Source organism: Rhinolophus sinicus, chromosome 17 (genome assembly GCF_057876585.1).
Source record: "Rhinolophus sinicus isolate RSI-liver-muscle chromosome 17, RSI-T2T, whole genome shotgun sequence".
NCBI lineage: Eukaryota > Metazoa > Chordata > Mammalia > Chiroptera > Rhinolophidae > Rhinolophus > Rhinolophus sinicus.
The window spans coordinates 165278534-165296159 of record NC_142517.1 but is presented as its reverse complement, the minus strand read 5'-3'; the positions used below and the strand labels follow the sequence as shown (position 1 = coordinate 165296159).

General features: G+C 36.4%; 1 protein-coding gene across 1 annotated transcript in view; it reads right to left on the bottom strand.

Moving 5' to 3' along the window:
* Positions 1-5469: 5469 nt before the first annotated feature.
* The window catches only part of AGPS (alkylglycerone phosphate synthase), a 122639-nt gene continuing 110482 nt past the window's right edge, over positions 5470-17626 (bottom strand). The window contains exon 20 of the mRNA XM_019739330.3: positions 5470-11097. Within this exon, the coding sequence (XP_019594889.2) occupies positions 10976-11097 (122 nt within the window). The 3' untranslated portion in view covers positions 5470-10975. The remainder of the gene's footprint in view (positions 11098-17626) is intronic.

The following is a 17626-nucleotide window of genomic DNA, read 5'->3' as shown; positions in this document are numbered from 1 at the left end:
ATAGAAATACTGTTAGTTTTTCCTAACTCTGCTCTCATTTATCACTAACAGTGAATAATAGTAAAGGTACCCACAGAGCTCAGTTCTTAATTCTACCTTTGTGTTTGCAACTTAGGATATGTTAATGCTGGAGTTGTTTGCATGTTGTAGCCTCTCAGGTAAGGAAAAGTCTACACTATTCCCATGACCCCACCAAACTTTTCTCCTGCCTCCATCACAAATGAAAAAATCAATTTCGAAACCTTATCATAGGTAGATTCATAATGCTAGTTTCATACCCACAACCCTCCCAATGAGAAACCCACTCATTCTGCTTAGGTATTTTACTTTCTGTACCATACAAGAACTTTACTATTTCCCTTTTTCTCTCCATAAATCTGTCAACCCCAACTTGACCTGGCTTAGAAAAAAAAAACACGTATCAGGCTGAATTATATGAAATTGCTCATTTTGAGAGTTTTTGACCTACAGAAGTAGCACCTTCCTATGGCTCAATCTAATAGTTTTCTAATGATAGTGAACCCCTGCCATAATAAGATTATTATTATTTTTTTCCTTAAAGGAGAAATCACTTAGCCACATAGGTACCCAGATGAGTATGTGTTCAGCATGAATCCTCTGTAACATGACCTCCTGGGTGCTCAAATTCTATTAGGTCTATCAAAAATTTTGGCTTATTATGAAGTCCAATGGTCTTCAATTTAAGCATTTTAACCTTAAGGTTAAAACCTTAAATTTAACCTCAATGATTTCCTATTGATGTTTGACCCATATTTGGAGGACAATCAATGTTTAATGACCTTTTCAGTGCATCCCATTACACAATTCTATTTCTGGGACGTATTCAACAAGTTTTGTACTAAAAGTATTGCTGCTGCTTTGTGTAGTAGCTCTGTGCACCTCTCAATCTTCATAGCCTCTTAACAGTTGGAAAGTAAATGAACTGAAATCTTATTTTCAACAGGGATGTTAAAATTCTTTTTTTTTTTTTGGACATTTCCTCTATTTTTTCTTAAGAAAGAAAAAGCATAAAGTGTAAGTAATGTTAACCACCCAAAAGCAAATGTTTTCCAGATTCCCTTTTGCAAATAACCCAGCCTTTATTCAGTCACACTTTATTTACCCAGGTGCTCTGTGTTTGTGGTTTGCATCTATGTGTAATTCAGCTTTTCAGAACATAAAAAGCTTTCAGAACAGTTTTTAACCCCTTGCCGCTGGGCAGTTGGGATTTCCTGGTGAGTAATGCATCAGGAAATCCTGACTGCTCCTACCACTGAGTAAAGGAATAAAGGTCAGTCATGGTATTTGTCCCCTTCCTTACTTCGGCTCTCTAGAGAGGCACCCACCAGGATTGATAGATTGCTACCTAGTGACAGCAAAGACTCATGAACCATGCCATCAGAGCACTGGAGGAGACAGAGAAGGGTGAGGACATTTCTAACTCCCCAGGCACTTTTTGTCCTTTATTTTTAGGATGTGCTTCTTTTCAACTCACCTTTAAGTACTCAGCTTACTGATGCTAACAGGCAAATGATTTTACAATGTCTCCATATTTTGTTGTTTGAATGAAAGCTTTCATTCCTAAAGTTCTAATGAAAAGCTTTGTTCTATGCTCCTGGGACTTTATGTACTCGATGCTAAAAGCACTTTTCTTCACCAAAAGAGATTTCCCTGTATTTCTAAAGCTTTTATTCCTTTAATATTTCTTCATAATAACTGCATATTTTAAACAGATCAAATATACTCAGTATTTCACATTCGCAGACTCCTTTGATCAGTGACATGAGAAAGGCTTCATATTCCACATGACAGCCCTTTTGAATTTGGCCTCAGCTGTGGCATGGATGTTCACACTAATGCCATTTGTGAAGGTCAGGTGTACAGCAGCTAACCCTGACCCATTCAGGAGAAGCAGACAACCAGTAACTGGGAAACTGTGTGGGGATGGAGGTGCGTCACTGGGCAATGAGACGACTGTAATCATAGATGACCCTCCCTCCCACGGTGGGGGATATAGGAACATATAGGTGTGGCCTCTCAGAGCTCAGAGGAGCACCTCAGATGGAATTCGTAGAGAATCGTCAGTGACAGGTTTGGCCAGAGGTTAGAACAACTGCTTTGTTCGTAGAGGGCTATCGGGTAGATGCCCACATGAATAAGCTTACTAGGAAAAGTGAGATAAGAACGGGTAATGGGTTGGAGGGGAAGGTTGAAGGGAGGAACTTTCTAACTCCTCTGCCCTATTACCTTTGCTTGGGCTCATTTCACTGGCGTATGGAGGATTAGCAGTACCGGAAGTCTGTCCAGGTAAGCAGGGCGTGGCTATCTAAAATATCTGATTTTAAAGGGATAACATCACCAAAGAAAACTTGCATTTCAAGTGAACATCAGCGTTTTCTAATACAAATTTTTCTTAGGTTCCTTAGTCTGTCTTCATTAATGACTACTGGTAGTCTGGCACTATCTGGGAGTTCATGCTTTCCTGAAGGGATTCTCTGCCACACTGATTAGCTTCCTAGCAATAGTGTGACTTGTAGCTCACCATCTACCATTCACTAACTGCCTCTTAACCCTTATTGACCTACCACTGGAACTAAAGTGACGTTTGGGTTTTTCTGTATTCACTATTGAGCTATACCCTTAGTATTAGTCTAACAGCACGTTTTGTGATGAGCCAGTAACTCTGGATTCTTGGTTGTCCAACCACATAATTACCACGACTGTAACCATCAGATTCTAAACCTATACTTCCATTTTAGCTGTAAGATACATGCAACTTCTTGAGTACCCTAATGTAGCTCAAATCCTTCAGCAGCCATCTTTATTCGTAAGTTAGCAGTTTTAAGGAAGTATGACTTTCCAAAGAATCTAGGTTGGCTCTGTATTTCTTTAAACAGTTCTTCCAATTTCCAGCCTCTCTATAGGAAGATGTGTAACTTATAGTAACAGGTTATTCTTACATTTTTAAGTGCAGCTCAAAGGAATACATTATTAAAGTTATACAAATGCAAATTTATTAAGCCCATCAAATACAGCACTTCCTTTTATGAGTTTCATATTAAACCTACAAAGGCATCAATGGATTAAACACTTACAGAGAAAGACAACGTCTGAGACAAAAGGCTTCCTGGTATTTCTGTGGTAAGTAGTCATGAAGACTGCGGCTTCCATTACATAGTTGGGAGACTGTTTCCTTAACTTGTGCCCTTCTGCAGAGGGCAGTGACCAATAATCCACTTTAAAAAGAAATTCTGTAAACATCAGACTGACTCCCCAACACAAGCAGCATAGAGCAGTGCAGCAGACAGCAGAGGCACTGGATTTAGTCAGACGTGGCTCCGTATCTCAGCAATGCCACTTACCCAGCTACCAACACTGGGTGTCACTCGACCTCGCTAAACCTCAGTTATTAGGTTGCTGCAAAAGTAATTGCCGTTTTTGCAATTATTTTTAACCTTTTAAACCGCAGTTACTTTTGCACCAACCTAATATTTCAGCAGTAAAAAGGGGATGATACACTCACCTCACAGGGTTGTTACAAAAACAATCATCACTTCTTGTCTAGGGTTAAGTGCCCAGCAGTGTCTGGCTAATAAGGGGTGAATTTAAAAGTAAATTATTAATGCAATAATCAGTTCTCGAGGAGTGTTCAGCAAAAATACACAGACTCAATCAGAATTACTGAGACCCGAGTGAGAAGGGACCTCGGAGAGTTTCATCTTACAGAAGAAATTAGGCCCCAAAAGGGAAAGTGACTTGTAATTGGTAGGAAAAAAATGGAGCATACAAAATTTCCAGAATAGAACTTTCAACTGTGTTCTTAGACTTTAAAACTTCACAGTCTCCTACGTTATTTTACAGCTTTACAGTGACAAATATGTCACTTTTAAGCGAGTTATCTTCCCAACTCTAGTGTGGGTACAATGAGCTACAAAGGATGTGACAGAACTATGCAATGGATTTCAGAGGTTGTTCATCAGCCAATACTAGGCCAAATCAACGTATCACATCAGAAAATGTAGCAGAAAATGCATTTATAAGTATATTGAAGAGAAATGCCTGAGGGCAAACACAGGCAACAGTAAACATGACGGCATAAAACCCCATTTGTTTTTCTGATAGAGTAGCCCAGGAAATCGGAGCAGCAAGCTTTACTAAGGGATTTGTTTGGCAGCTGACAATGTTAAATTCAGTAAACATACTTGCATGTTTTATATTTGTCTGGCATAAATGTTGATTCACTGGAGAAAAGCCTATTTGTGGACAAAACGTCAGGTGGACAATAGCGTGTCCCATGGAAGTGTCGCTGCCTGAAGCCTGACTACTCTTTCAGGGACGTTACACAGTAGGCCCTTGTTGTGCTGCAGACACCTGCCATTACTTGGACGAGAATCCAAGCCAATAGTACATGTCTTTGTTCTGAGGATGACCCAGACCTGGATGGGACAAAAAATACTCTGGGTAAGAGTCAAGATTCTGAGAATTTTGAAAACCGAGAACTAAATCCACTAAGATACAAATATTAGTGAGGAGAAAATATAAGTAATGAGGTTTTAAAAAATCAGCCTCCAGGGAGATGTGGACAAAATGGCACATAGAGAAAAGACAAACTTTGTTCAATTCAAGTTCAGTGTGAAGTGACAGCACAATGTCTACCAAAAGTGCATTTATTAGTGACTAGAATAAGGAAATCATTGGTATTACTCTGGAACATTCAGGCCTAGACACCTCCATTTTATCAAATGGGCACATATGTTGAGAGATTAGGATGGTGAAGGATCTATAACTGACAGGAGCAAAAGTTGACAGATCTGGGGAAACATGAACTGTCTTTAAACACCTGAAGAGCTGCCCTTCAGTAGAGCAACTAGACAATTCTTTATGACTACAGAAGACTGAAGTTACATTAATGGATAGAAGAGGGAGACCGATTTCAGTCTAATAAGCAAAAACCTCTTAATATAACCTGAAAATTTCAGAAGTTGCAAAAGGCTTCTTGGAAGGGCAATGAATTCCCATTTGGTCACAACACATGTTCAGGAAGACCGGTTATTTGTTTATGGCCTGGGGGATGGGGAAGGTTAGAGAGCAATTTTATGTTTGGGAAAAAATGAGACGATTTCTAAGGTTCATTCAATGTGAGCTTATACAAGCCACGTAGAAAATTGCTTTCTTTAAATAGCGAGTTAAAATCTTAGTGCAGCAAGTGATTATTGAAATGTTATCAAATAAAACTGGGTTCAATGCGTCTGATTCTCAGTCACTCCAGAGCCCAGATAGCTATAAGCTTCCTTCCGGTGTGGGAGCCACAGGCAAGGCCACCTCAGCGTCTGCACACTAGTCCCTCTCTACTAGAGAGGCTGCCGGTGGGTACAACCTGTACCCCATTCATTCTCTGAGCACAGCAGGATGTCAACAGAGGTTAAAGGTAATCAACATGAAATAAGCAATGATTCCTATAACAATGAGTGGTTTTGGTATTGTTTTATTTTTTTCCCAGCACATCTTAAAAATCACACATGGGTAGTTACTTATAGAACAGTACAGTCTAGGAAAAGCAATTAAAGGAGAATCCAAACATACACTGAAAGCACAATATAGAGACTATGTGTTGAGCCCTTGTGGAAAACAGTATGGCTCAGTCTGAATTGACAAAGCTATGCTGGAATCTCGCAGGAATTTTCCTTCCCACTACATACCCACTTTTTAGACTATGAGTGTAAAGAGAATTGTTTGTATGCGTTAGTTACAGCAGAATAATGGCTTACATACAAGTGCTTACCCACATGTAGTTCCCAAAAGATTACTACAGTACTGACAGGAATATGTACTGCCTTGGAGGAAGACTCAGGATAAGATATTATTCAAGTCAAGTTGTATCAGAGCCAAAGAATTTCACAGGCTTAGCAAAAAAGGACAAAAATTAAGGAATATAACCTACACATACTTCTCATAAGATTTATCATTGTCCAGGAACAGAAATATTCATTATTCTGAAGGCACCATCACACAAAAAAGGACTAACATACAACATAAGGAATAGAAACCCCTCACAAGCTCTGTTCCTCGGAGAGCTGTGTGAGCAAACATCCGAAAGCATGTGGTACGTATCTCAGGGGCTGAATATGCCACATCCACCAAGCCACACCTCAGGCTACTAAGTTGGGACAGAAGGAACGAAAATGTAAGAATGAAAGTACACATAAAGCCCATTGGCTGAATAGATGTATGCGGGGTACAGGTTAAATATGCTAGAATAGGTGATCCAAACCAACACTGCGGAAAAGGATTTTCAGTGTTTCTACATACAACAATTTAATTCCTGATATGTTCTTGAGGAGGAATAGTCTTGAACTGCCGAATAATCCGTCTGCAAAGACTTATCCTCTCCCACTCACTTTAAATAATGGCTATTTCATGAAAAAAAAAAAGAAAAATTCCAACAAGGCACTGTGATCTTTTGGGGATATTCTTTAAGTAGCTAAAAAGATAATTATTTATAGAAACTGTATACCAGTACAAGCATTTCATGTCGTTTTGGACATGTGAACAAGATTACTTTAAGGGTTAGAGAACATTTTCATAGGACGCTCATGTTGTTCATGAAAAACACTGCCAACAATAAGATGCCTTAAAAACATGTATACGAGTATATGCTGCTTAGAAATTCACACTAAAACCTTTTTTTTCCTTCTCTCTCTCTTAGATTTGGAAGTTCAGAGTCTCTAAAAAATGTTCTTAATGATACTTAATGTATTATTTTTCTTCCTTGTGGAAAAAAATATAATAATAATCTCCTTTGAGAACCAAAAAAGAAATCTTTCCACAGTCACAGAACTAAAGGTACTTAATTCTGTGATGGTTCTTTGGCATGACTGTTCTATATATCAGTGGTCCTTACTCACGTTTGTTAAGGAATTGTGGTTAGCAGAGCACAAGAGTGCTCACTCTTTGAGGATCTTCCAAGGTTCAAATGGGAATGCTTCAGGTTTACAGGAGACTAAACACCTCCTAGGAACATAACATTGATTTAAATAATCAGTGATAAAACCTAGTTAATATACTCAGCTATAAATCCAAAGGGATTTAGTTATATTTAGGTTGTAGTTCAATATGCTTCATTAATAAAATTATAAAAGTTAATTTTGTTTTCAAAACAGTGAAAATATGATGAAAAACTAAAATTGAAAAACCCACATGCAAAGAAGAAGAACCAACAGCTCCATACTCCCTTTGAAGGAAAAAAAACCCTCTTAGACCCAGGTCCATTTTATTAACAAGTTTCTATAATCTGTTGATATTACAAGTAGTTTTTACAGTTAAATTTTACACTAAAGACAAACACTGTTTGGCTTAAAGGAGCAGAAATCTGAGTAATTTACATCCTTCATAGTAGACGAACTACATTTCAGTAGTTTTAAAAAAAGAACTTTTATACTTTATAGATTTTAGCATCAAAATGTATGTTGTTTCTCTTTTAGGAAACTGAAATATTAATAAGAATTAAATGAATATATTGACATGTGGCTCATTTAGGAACAGGAAACCTTGAGCAAAGCCAAGCTTCCATAACATAAAGCCAAAGGCAATTCTGGATTTTCAATCCTGCAATGGCACTTGTTATCTTCGGCTTTTCTCCCACCATAGGCTAAGCCCTAACTAAAATCAAAGTTGCTAATAAGTGGTAAACAAAAAGTTATTAAAGCTGTCCTTAACTCCTGTCCTGGTGTTTTTTAAAATGTAGATATGCTTTCCACAGCATTTCACTTTGGCTACCTCAAGCACCGGCATATGCAGTTTGTGAATCAATCCAAATTATTATAAATAACCGTTTGTGTTCTACATTATGTAGAATAGATGTTCAACAAACCTAGCCCCATTTGAACAGCGGAGGTTACACACTTTAATTTGGGACTACAGGGCTCCTCTGATCAGCTAAGGTTAAGCAGCTGTAGTTATAAAAGACTATAACAAAGAAAAATCTCTGGAGCCAACATGCAGAAAGACATGTTTAGAAATGCAGCTAGAATTTAGCAGTTATTAAGAGAATATTCTGAAAAACAGGTTTCCTTGCAACCATCTGTATCTGGTATAGTACTACACACTGATGGAAGCTCATCCTTTACTGCACTTTTGTCACACCAGGAGGCTTCCAGCTTCACGAATAATGTTTAAGTAACAGTACTATAACATGTAAGCATTTAGGAAGAGAACTCTCATCTCCTCAGAAGAGGAAAGAATTTTATCCTCTTTCTTTGAGGTAAAATGCTGGGCACAATAAACATGTGGCTTTTACAATTCTTACTAACCTAAAAAAAGCTCAAGTTACTCAGCATAAGACAAAATTCACTTATGTACTGTAAATTGCACCAAACATTAAGGCAACAGTTACTCTAAGGGTCCATAAAGCCTGTTCATATTGAGTTTTTAATATTCAATGCCATTTCTCATAGCATTAACTTCCTATTCCCACTAAAACCACAACCCAAATGTGATGTCATCAAATATTAGAAATATGACTAATTTAAGAAAGATAAGTCAGTGTTAATACAGAAAACCAAACAGGCTACAATCTTTTGAAATGTTAAATAAATGATTCAAAATGAGTTAAGAAGCCTCACATAAACAATGTTCTCCAGGCTTTAACTTTATGAGGCCATTTTCAGATTATTTCAGAAATATGAAGCAAGGCTTAAGTACTTCTGTGCATATTCAAGAACTCAGCTCTTCACAGACACCAAGAATATGCTGAGGTACCTCTCAGAAGCAGGCGTGTAACAGCAGGGGAAAGGCTTTCTGATTTACTAAATCAGACTGAAATAGCACTGATGAGTGTTCATGGGTTTCAAAGAATCCCTGTAGAAATGATTCCAACTACGAAATGTAGTCATTACTATAAAATCAAGGTTGAGGAGTCCCAAATACATGAGAGAAGAAAAACAAAGACATAAATCACTAATGTCCACAAGGTTCATGTAGAATAGTGAACACAACAATTTTCAGGTGTTACATTTACAGTTTCCTAATATCAAATACAGATTTCTGAGGTTGAAATCTGAACTCCCTGGGAAAGACTGTTATAACAATCACATGCAAAGGAATGGAATGGATCTGCTTATGAATATTTAAGTTTTATTTAAAAAAAATTACCCTGAAACATGTATACACTCCAGTGAGATATTAGTACCATGTTAAATGTTACATTTTGATCACCAATTAGAGAAATTACCTTCATGAAGAGATGCATTTTATAAAGCTGAGATTTTTATAATTCTAGAGGCAAGGGTAATTTTCTCATCAAGATCCAACTATTTCAAATACCAAGGGATGTAAGCAAAGATCTGCTGAAAATTTTATAATTAAAAATAAATCACCAATGAAGAGGCAGCTTCTAATAAATCAATATTTAGTTTTATTGTTAAATCAATATTTAATTTTGATTTACCTGTAGATTTAAATGTATTAGTTTGAGGCCAATTTTATTTATTAGAAATTATTTATCATTTTGAAGTCTTAAAAATAGCATTTCGTCAATTTTAAATTTTCACTTTTTTGGTTAAGGCTACTTCAGATATAAAACATATCAAACTGCCCCCAAAAGACTTTGGAGCTGTTGCTACATAGACAGACAGTGTATCCTTTTACAGGATCATCTGCATTTTGACTTACATTATCTGATCAAATATTAATTTTAAAAAATTATCAAAAGTTAGGTATTGCATTAAGAAAAGAATCCATCTCAAAATGTGAATCATGAACCTTGACAGACAGTGATTCAAAGTAATCATTTCACTTATTTTAATATCTAGGTTTAAATGTAAAAATGTTTGCTAAATGTGATTAATGTTCTCCCTATTAAGAAATATGACATTTCTAACTTGAGTAATGCTGTGTGCAGTAAAACATCAGTTTTTTAAAAAAATTTAGGTTAAACCAGTAATTCAAAGAAAGGCATTAAACCATTGTTAAAAACTAATTGAAACTTTCATATGAAAATTTATATTGTTTGGGTTAATTTTTAAAAAAGATTTTTTATTATTGAGGCTTTCAAATTCAATAGCTGAATGATAACTGTGTTACTTTAGCCAAACGATTCTTTAAACTGAAGATATTATTAAGTGTAAGGAGTCTTCCTTCTTCTCTCCTGTTGCAGCTTCTTCATCTCAGCAACAAGAATGTGAAATCAGAAACATTAAGATTCTATGCTTGAATAAAGGCTTTCATTTCATGGTAAACCTGTTCTTCATGTATAATGAGTGATAAGTCAGCTTTTCTTATAAAACATATTATGAATGAAATACGATATAACAATAGGTTATCTCAGTGATACAAATACAACTCATACTTCAGTAGAAACAGAAACATGGAGAACAAAAACATGTCTCCTAACAGAATAATTTGTATATTGATGATTTAAGGTTTTATAACTGTATACTAATGTTAAAAGAAAAAGTAGGCCAACTACATTACAGAACTGAAAGCATCCTAAATAACAGGTTGCCTCCATTGTTTCATGAGTACCCTCCCTCAATGCCTATTCACACAACAATACGCTCTTAAAAAGCCACGCAGGTGTATCACTCCCCAGTGGAATCCTTCCCTAGATAACTGCTTCCCAGAAACGTTCTTTAAAAAAGAGACTACATAAGCAATAGATGACACCCAAATCTGCCTTTGTTCCCAAGAGGAAGCATCAATACAAAACAGCTGGCAGCATCCTCCTCTGAAACAACTGGCAGCCTGCGCTGCCTGACTAAAATTTGAAATGACAACCAGTTGGCTGTAAAGTGATGCACCTACAATGAGAGAGATTTAGGAATACCATCTGTCAATCGGTAAATGTAGTAACAAAAAAAACTGTAGAATGAAACAAACAATAAAGCCAAAATACAGTCCATGATATATGTGATTACTGGTATAACCATAGCTGAAGACTTAAAAAAAAGTAACATTTTTCGTAACAATAGTAATGTATTTATAAAAGGTTTCTGTTTCCAAAGATGTTATTGGGGTCCACATATTCCTTGACAGACTTCAGCATCCCGAAGCCGACATCAGAGATACTTTCCTTTAGCCACTGCTTCCGTAACTTGCCCACTGGAAAAACAAAATCAAAAATGCTTCAATATACACTCTGATGCTGGGAACCAATCAATCTTGTGACCACGAATGAACAAACACTGTGTGATAAATGCTTTTATTCAAAAATGAGAAATGTTTTGCTTTATTTGATTTATTGAGCCCACCAGACTATCAAGCTCATTAAGCCCAATGTATTCCCACGGGAAGCCTGTGCTCCACAGCGTCTCCTTTTTCTATAAACTATGAAATGGAGATGAAGAAAGCTTGGACTGAGATGATGGCCCATTTTACAAATAACAAAATGAGAAAAACATGCATTTCAAAAGAACCCACCTCCTGTCTCAACTACCAAAACAGCCCAAGTTTCAGAGAAAATAAAGTTAACTCAAGAAAAACATCATATCTAGGTGAATTTGTTGGGTATACTATAACAAAAGTGGGATACATATCCATAAAAAAATTTTAAGGAGAGCAAAAGCTTAAAAAATTTTAAGAAAATCTGAACTTTGGGTTTAGGAAAAAATTCTGGTTATGAAGCTTTACATTTGCATTTTCTTTTTGTATTAATTTTAAGTAAATTTGCATGTTTTCAAATAATGGTTACTTTCTTCCTACTGTTTTCCCAGAATTAGAGATTCTTTTAGGCACTAAATAAATCAAACACCTAATCCATCTTAAAACTTAACCTTCTGCTTTTATACACTGTATAATGTTCTCCTCCTTTGTTCTAGGTGTTGCTAATTTTTTCTGAGAATAACGAAGTAATATAATGGCTAACAGCATAAATTATATTTTAAAAGGTACTTAATGAAAAACATAACCTTTTCTAAGTAGAACTTTTATAAGAAAGGATATGTAGTTAATCTGTAAAAGAATTTTAAAATGTCAACTTGCTTTGGCATTACAAAGCAAAGCAATATGCTGACTTATCTGTGGTGAAATGGATAAATCTTTTAATTTACGAACAGGATTATTTGTGGTTAGTGTTTTTCAAATGTATTATTGTAATAATTGAACTCAAATGGTCATTTTCCACAAATGTTCATTAATGATCCAAAGTCATCAACAGTGATTTAATTGGCCAACTGAAATGGGAAACCTTCTTTCATGAAAGTATTCAGCCTGTCATTCTAAAACGCACTCCCATTTATCAGGCTGCAGTGATACACCATAGCATCTGCCTTTTGGAAACCTTAAATACCATTTCAAGCTCAACTCAACATCTTTTGTGTCCAGTTCTCCAGGAAACCATCAAATTGTCATTAAAATAATAAATAGTGTGTTATCCTGAGAAAGCAAAATCTTTCTGTTTAGCTTCTAGAAATAAAAAAAGAAAGCACTGTTGGTCTTAAGATGAGGAAAAATGAGGTACAGCAGGAGAAAAAAATCTTAAATTCAAAAAAGAAAACTTCTGTTTAAAAGAGCTTTAAAACTAGAAGCCAAACAGTGCAAATTCCTAGTCATGAAATCTCTACCACCTAAAAGATGTTCCACCAGGTTCTCCTACCTACCTAAGGGACAACTCACCACAATGCTTCAGCCTCAGTTTTCTCATCTGCATAGGGATTAACATCTATAAACTCTTTTCACCTCAAATAGCCTATGATTTTAAGAACTTTAAAAAAGTTACAAATCACTTATTTCTAGATTAGCTTCAAGGGATTAAAAAAAGAAAAAAGGAACTACTCTGTGAGTGGTAGAAGTAGCATTATTATAAGCTACCCACACTGAGGCAGCTCAAGACAGGGGTGGAAAGCAGTCAACTCCACTGTTATCTGTAATATAGTTTCACTGAATGTGTCCTGTGGTTATGGATCTAATTGTCCTGAAAAGACTGCAAACAACTGCTCCAACAAGATGGAGCACATTAGAACCTCAGCAGGATGCCCAACAGCTAGCTTGTCTGCCTGGTTTTACACCTCTAGTAATAATGCAATTCCACAAGGAACTGAACCATCATTTGAGAAGCCACCCAACAGCCATTGCATATTTAATGAAGTCGCTCACCAAGCGCTGGAAAACAGAAGGTGCTTGGAGTGCATCATTAGTTCTGTCAGAAGGATAATTTACACATCTATCTTGTCAAATTTTCTATGGTTTATACTTTTACAATAATCAATCTAACATACATTTGATTAGTGAACTAGAAAGTTAAAAAAAAAAGGCAGCACAGGCAGCATAGCAGTGGCCCCTTATAAACATATTTAATGAAAGAATTTAACCCCTTCATGGCAGAGGTCTGTGAGCTCCTGTCAGTCATAACGGAATGTGAACTGAGGTCAGAAATCATGGTTTATGTGATTAAAGGGACTAGGATTCTTTTTGGTTTTGCTTAACAATTTAAGTCAACTATATTGTAGGATGAGTGTACAAACAAATAACACACTTTAAGTAAAAAGGTTCAATGAGTTGTTGTTTATTGAAACAGAAAGCTATTGGAAATAATCTTCATAAAATTCTAGAGAACCTTCTCTGGCTGTTTCAGATGAATCAATAAATTTAAAACAGAACAAAAAAAAAAAAACAGAGGCTCTAATCCCAAAGAGGGATCACACTTCAAAGTAGAAGATTTTTATTCCAGAGCTAACGATCAACAACAGCAATAACAATGATATCATTTGTACAATCTTTATTTGCACTGGTAGGCATTTAGAAAGGAGCTGACTATACTGATCTGGACACACGTAACACACGAGTGCACAACTATATGGTAGCTGCTTAAACATTTGCAGAGTTCATTTTCAGAAATGCAAACAATACTCTGCCCTGCATGTTCCATGCATATTGGAGGAGGGAACAATGGATGAATAAAAACAGCAAAAATAGGTGGCCTAAGACTATTTCAACATTACCCATGAAAAGGCACGTGTACATTCGTACCACATGAAGCTTGAATGCTCTGTCTAGACCTGGATTATCTGATGTGGGATATTCATGACTACTGACTCAACTACATTCCTTTAACTCCTGATTCTGTAGAAGTATAAACCTAGCCTGACAATCAACACTGGAGCTACAAAAAGCCAATTCTACCACCTCTGAAAACAAGATACGGACCCTGTGCTCCACAATTCAGAATTATTCTAAATACACAACGCCCAAAGTACTAATGCCAGGTATTTAAGAGTCTAAGAAGTATTTTTAAGGGTGAAAACAACAACAACAACAAAAAACATAGACCAGCCAAACATTAAACATAGAAAACAAATGAAGGGAAATTCTTTATATGCTTAAAGTTGAGTTCACTTTTTTACAATTTAATTTCTAATAATGTATATATAGACTGGATAAAACAAATATTTTGTGTTCTTCCACAACATCCAGTACATTTTTAAAAACTTACTTTTGGAACAGAGAAATGAAGCTTTCAGGGATACTCTTTAAATCATAGGCTCAATAACCCCCTTTGGATGCTAACATCTCCAAGAAAGAATGCATTTTGTGGTATGAGCAACGGTATAAAAGAATGAACAGACACATATGCAAGGGCAGGTAGTAAGTGCTGTGAGTGGAAAATGTGGTCATGGGGGTCAGGCTCACCACCAAAACTTATCTGGAACAACTCTTTGTGGTCTAAGCGACTCAAGACAGCAGAAACTACCCAACAGCACACTACCTTAAAAGTGATAAATCTAGGGTATGCTGACCAGACTTTTTGCTAAGTTGAAAACTTTCTGAATTACGAATTTGATTATATGGTGGATTATGTAAGAAACTAGAGCTTGGAGGGACACCCAATCTTGCCAGATGAGGTTCTGGCTCCAAGAAACTTGTTAGGTGCTAACGAAAGCAGAGAAGGACAACGGACGATTTCCACTCTTTGAGGTACCTGGTGATCTGACTATGATGATATTTCTTCAGAGAGGGTGAGGGGGTCTCAACCTGAAAAGAGGATTCAGTTGTCCATTTGTGTGTGTTTGATAATGGTGGAGGTACATGCTAAATGTTAGCCAACAGATCTCCAACTGAGGGATGCTAATATCCAGCCTTTAAAAGAGTATGAAATGGAATTATGACTATTCAAGAGTCTAATTTAATGCTTAGTGGATAAAGTCAAATTTGATTTATTTAAGTGATCTGACTTATTTTCTACTAATGAAACTTATGATATTAAGATGGCAAATTCATGGATACCCTGGACTTTAACAAAGCAATTTAAATCTGATTTTATGAGATTTTTCTCTGATTAAATATTTAAAAAATCTGTTTTCTTTATGCTAACGTTTCATCTGTACAGTTTATATAACAGTTCTAAGATCTTATAGATCCTGAAATAGGTCCTTAGAGATTATAAAACAGAAAAAGTTTAATTACTAGGGTAATAGATCGCAAGAGTTGGATTTTATCTGTCTTTAGAACACAGTCATGTGTTAATTCTGCCATAAGTGCCCAAAAGATGACTCAACATACTTGAAATTTAAGCTCAGTGGCAATTAATGTCTATATAACAGAGTCAAAAGCAATTGAACAAGTCAAACAACGTAAGGTAAACAAGGGCAGAAAAGGATAGAAAACATCATATGCTCCTGGAAGACTAGGGCCATGTTTTATTCATTTTTGTAGCCCTGTTGCATAAAATAGTGTATGCTACACAGTAAGAATTCAATAAATGTTAGTTGAAATAAAAAATAAATACTGAACCATAGTTATCTATAAACCATTTTAGATAAGGGTTAAGGATTCAAATATTTAGGAAAAGCAACCTGGGTTTCCTTAATGTACTTTGGTTGTATCTGCCTTGCATTCCCATCATTCTGACATTATTTCTTGGATATACTCAGAGCTACTCTATAGTAGCTAAGACAAGAGAAGATATGCCATGGAACCTAAACTCTCATTTCCTTCAAATCTTTAGGACTCTCTGGGCTATATCAGTGGTTCCCAATGGAGGTAATTTTGCCCCCCAGGGGACAATTAGCCAATGTCTGGAGACATTTTTGGTTATCACAACTGGGGCGATATTACCGGGGGTAGTGAGTAGAGGCCAGGGATGCTGCGAAACATCCCACAACACACAGGATAGCTCTCACAGCAAAGGATGATCTGGCCCAAAATGTCAACAGTGCCAAGACCAAGAAATCCTGGGTTATATGCTTCCAAGTGTCCATCTCCTAGGAGCCCAAACAATTTCCATAAAGGCAACATACCTTCCGTGCTACAACCAACTGGATTAGCAGCAAGTGGCTTATTGCCATTGCAAGGTGACCTTGCTCTACATTTGAGGCTATTGACCAAATTAAGTTTTGGAAAAAGTGGTAGAGTGGATAGAAGTTACACTGAGAAAAAGCAACCATTAATGACAAACACTATTTTAAACGTTAACTCTCAAAGACTTGAATCTAATGCCCACTGAAAAAAACTTTTAAGTCATATTTTTTGGCCATCTTTCCAGGCATGTGTGGAAATCTGTAAGAAATAAAGCTTCACAGCTCTGTCCAACGGAACTTTCTGTGATGACAGAAATATTCTGTATCTACACTGTTTATTTAACATAGCACCCTAACCATATGTGGATATTAAGTACTTGAGAGGTGGCTACTGTAAATGAGGAAATGGATTTTAATTTTAATTAATTTTAATTTAAATAGTCACATGTAGCCTCATGGCTTGTGGTTGACAACACAGAACATTAAAAATAAATTTTACTTAAAGTCACTTTAAACAGATGTTACACTTGGAAGTATCTATTAGGATTAACTGCTAATCACATGAAGCTAACTATAAAAAGTTAATTATTGTGTGACAATTTTAATAATGTAGTACAGGCATTCTCCGACTAAGAAACATTTAGTACTTAGAAGAGTCTTAGACATAAAATTGCTGGGAATAAAAAGTTCTCTTTCGAGACCCAGAGGGAAGAAGTATTACCCAACCCAGCTCTTCTCCCCCAGTGATGCACCTGAGGCAGGAGGCCACAACTGTGTACAGCAGAGGGAAGTATGGATGTACCATTGGTTAGCCATTTACAGTAGTCCCCCCTTATTTGCAGGGGATACAAACAAGATCCCCAGTGGAAGCCTGAAGCCACACATAATACCAAACCCTTTATATACTACGTTTTTTCCTATACATACACACTTTTTCACTTAAAGGAAGCACTTCACGGCTTTCCTTGGCATATCTGGATTGCCAGCATCACCTACTCTTGTGCTTTCAGGCCACTGTAAGTCAAATAAGGGTGACTTGAACACAAGCACTACAAAACCAGTATCACAACAGTCTTTCTAATAACTGAGATGGCTACTGAGTGATTAACAGGAGGGGGTAGCGCATACAGTGTGGATAAGCTGGCCTACAGAATAACTCACGTCCTGGGCAGGATGGAGCAGAATGGCACCAGATTTCATCACACTACTCACAACAGCATGCAGTATAAAACTTATACATTGTTTATTTTCTATTTTTTTCCCTAAAAGTTTTATTATTCCATATTTTACATGTAAGTCCATTATCTATTTTGAGCTAATTTTTGTATAAGGTTTGGGACAAGGTTTGTTTTTTTGTTTTTTGTGGGGTTTTTCTGCTTACAGATGTCCAGCACCAT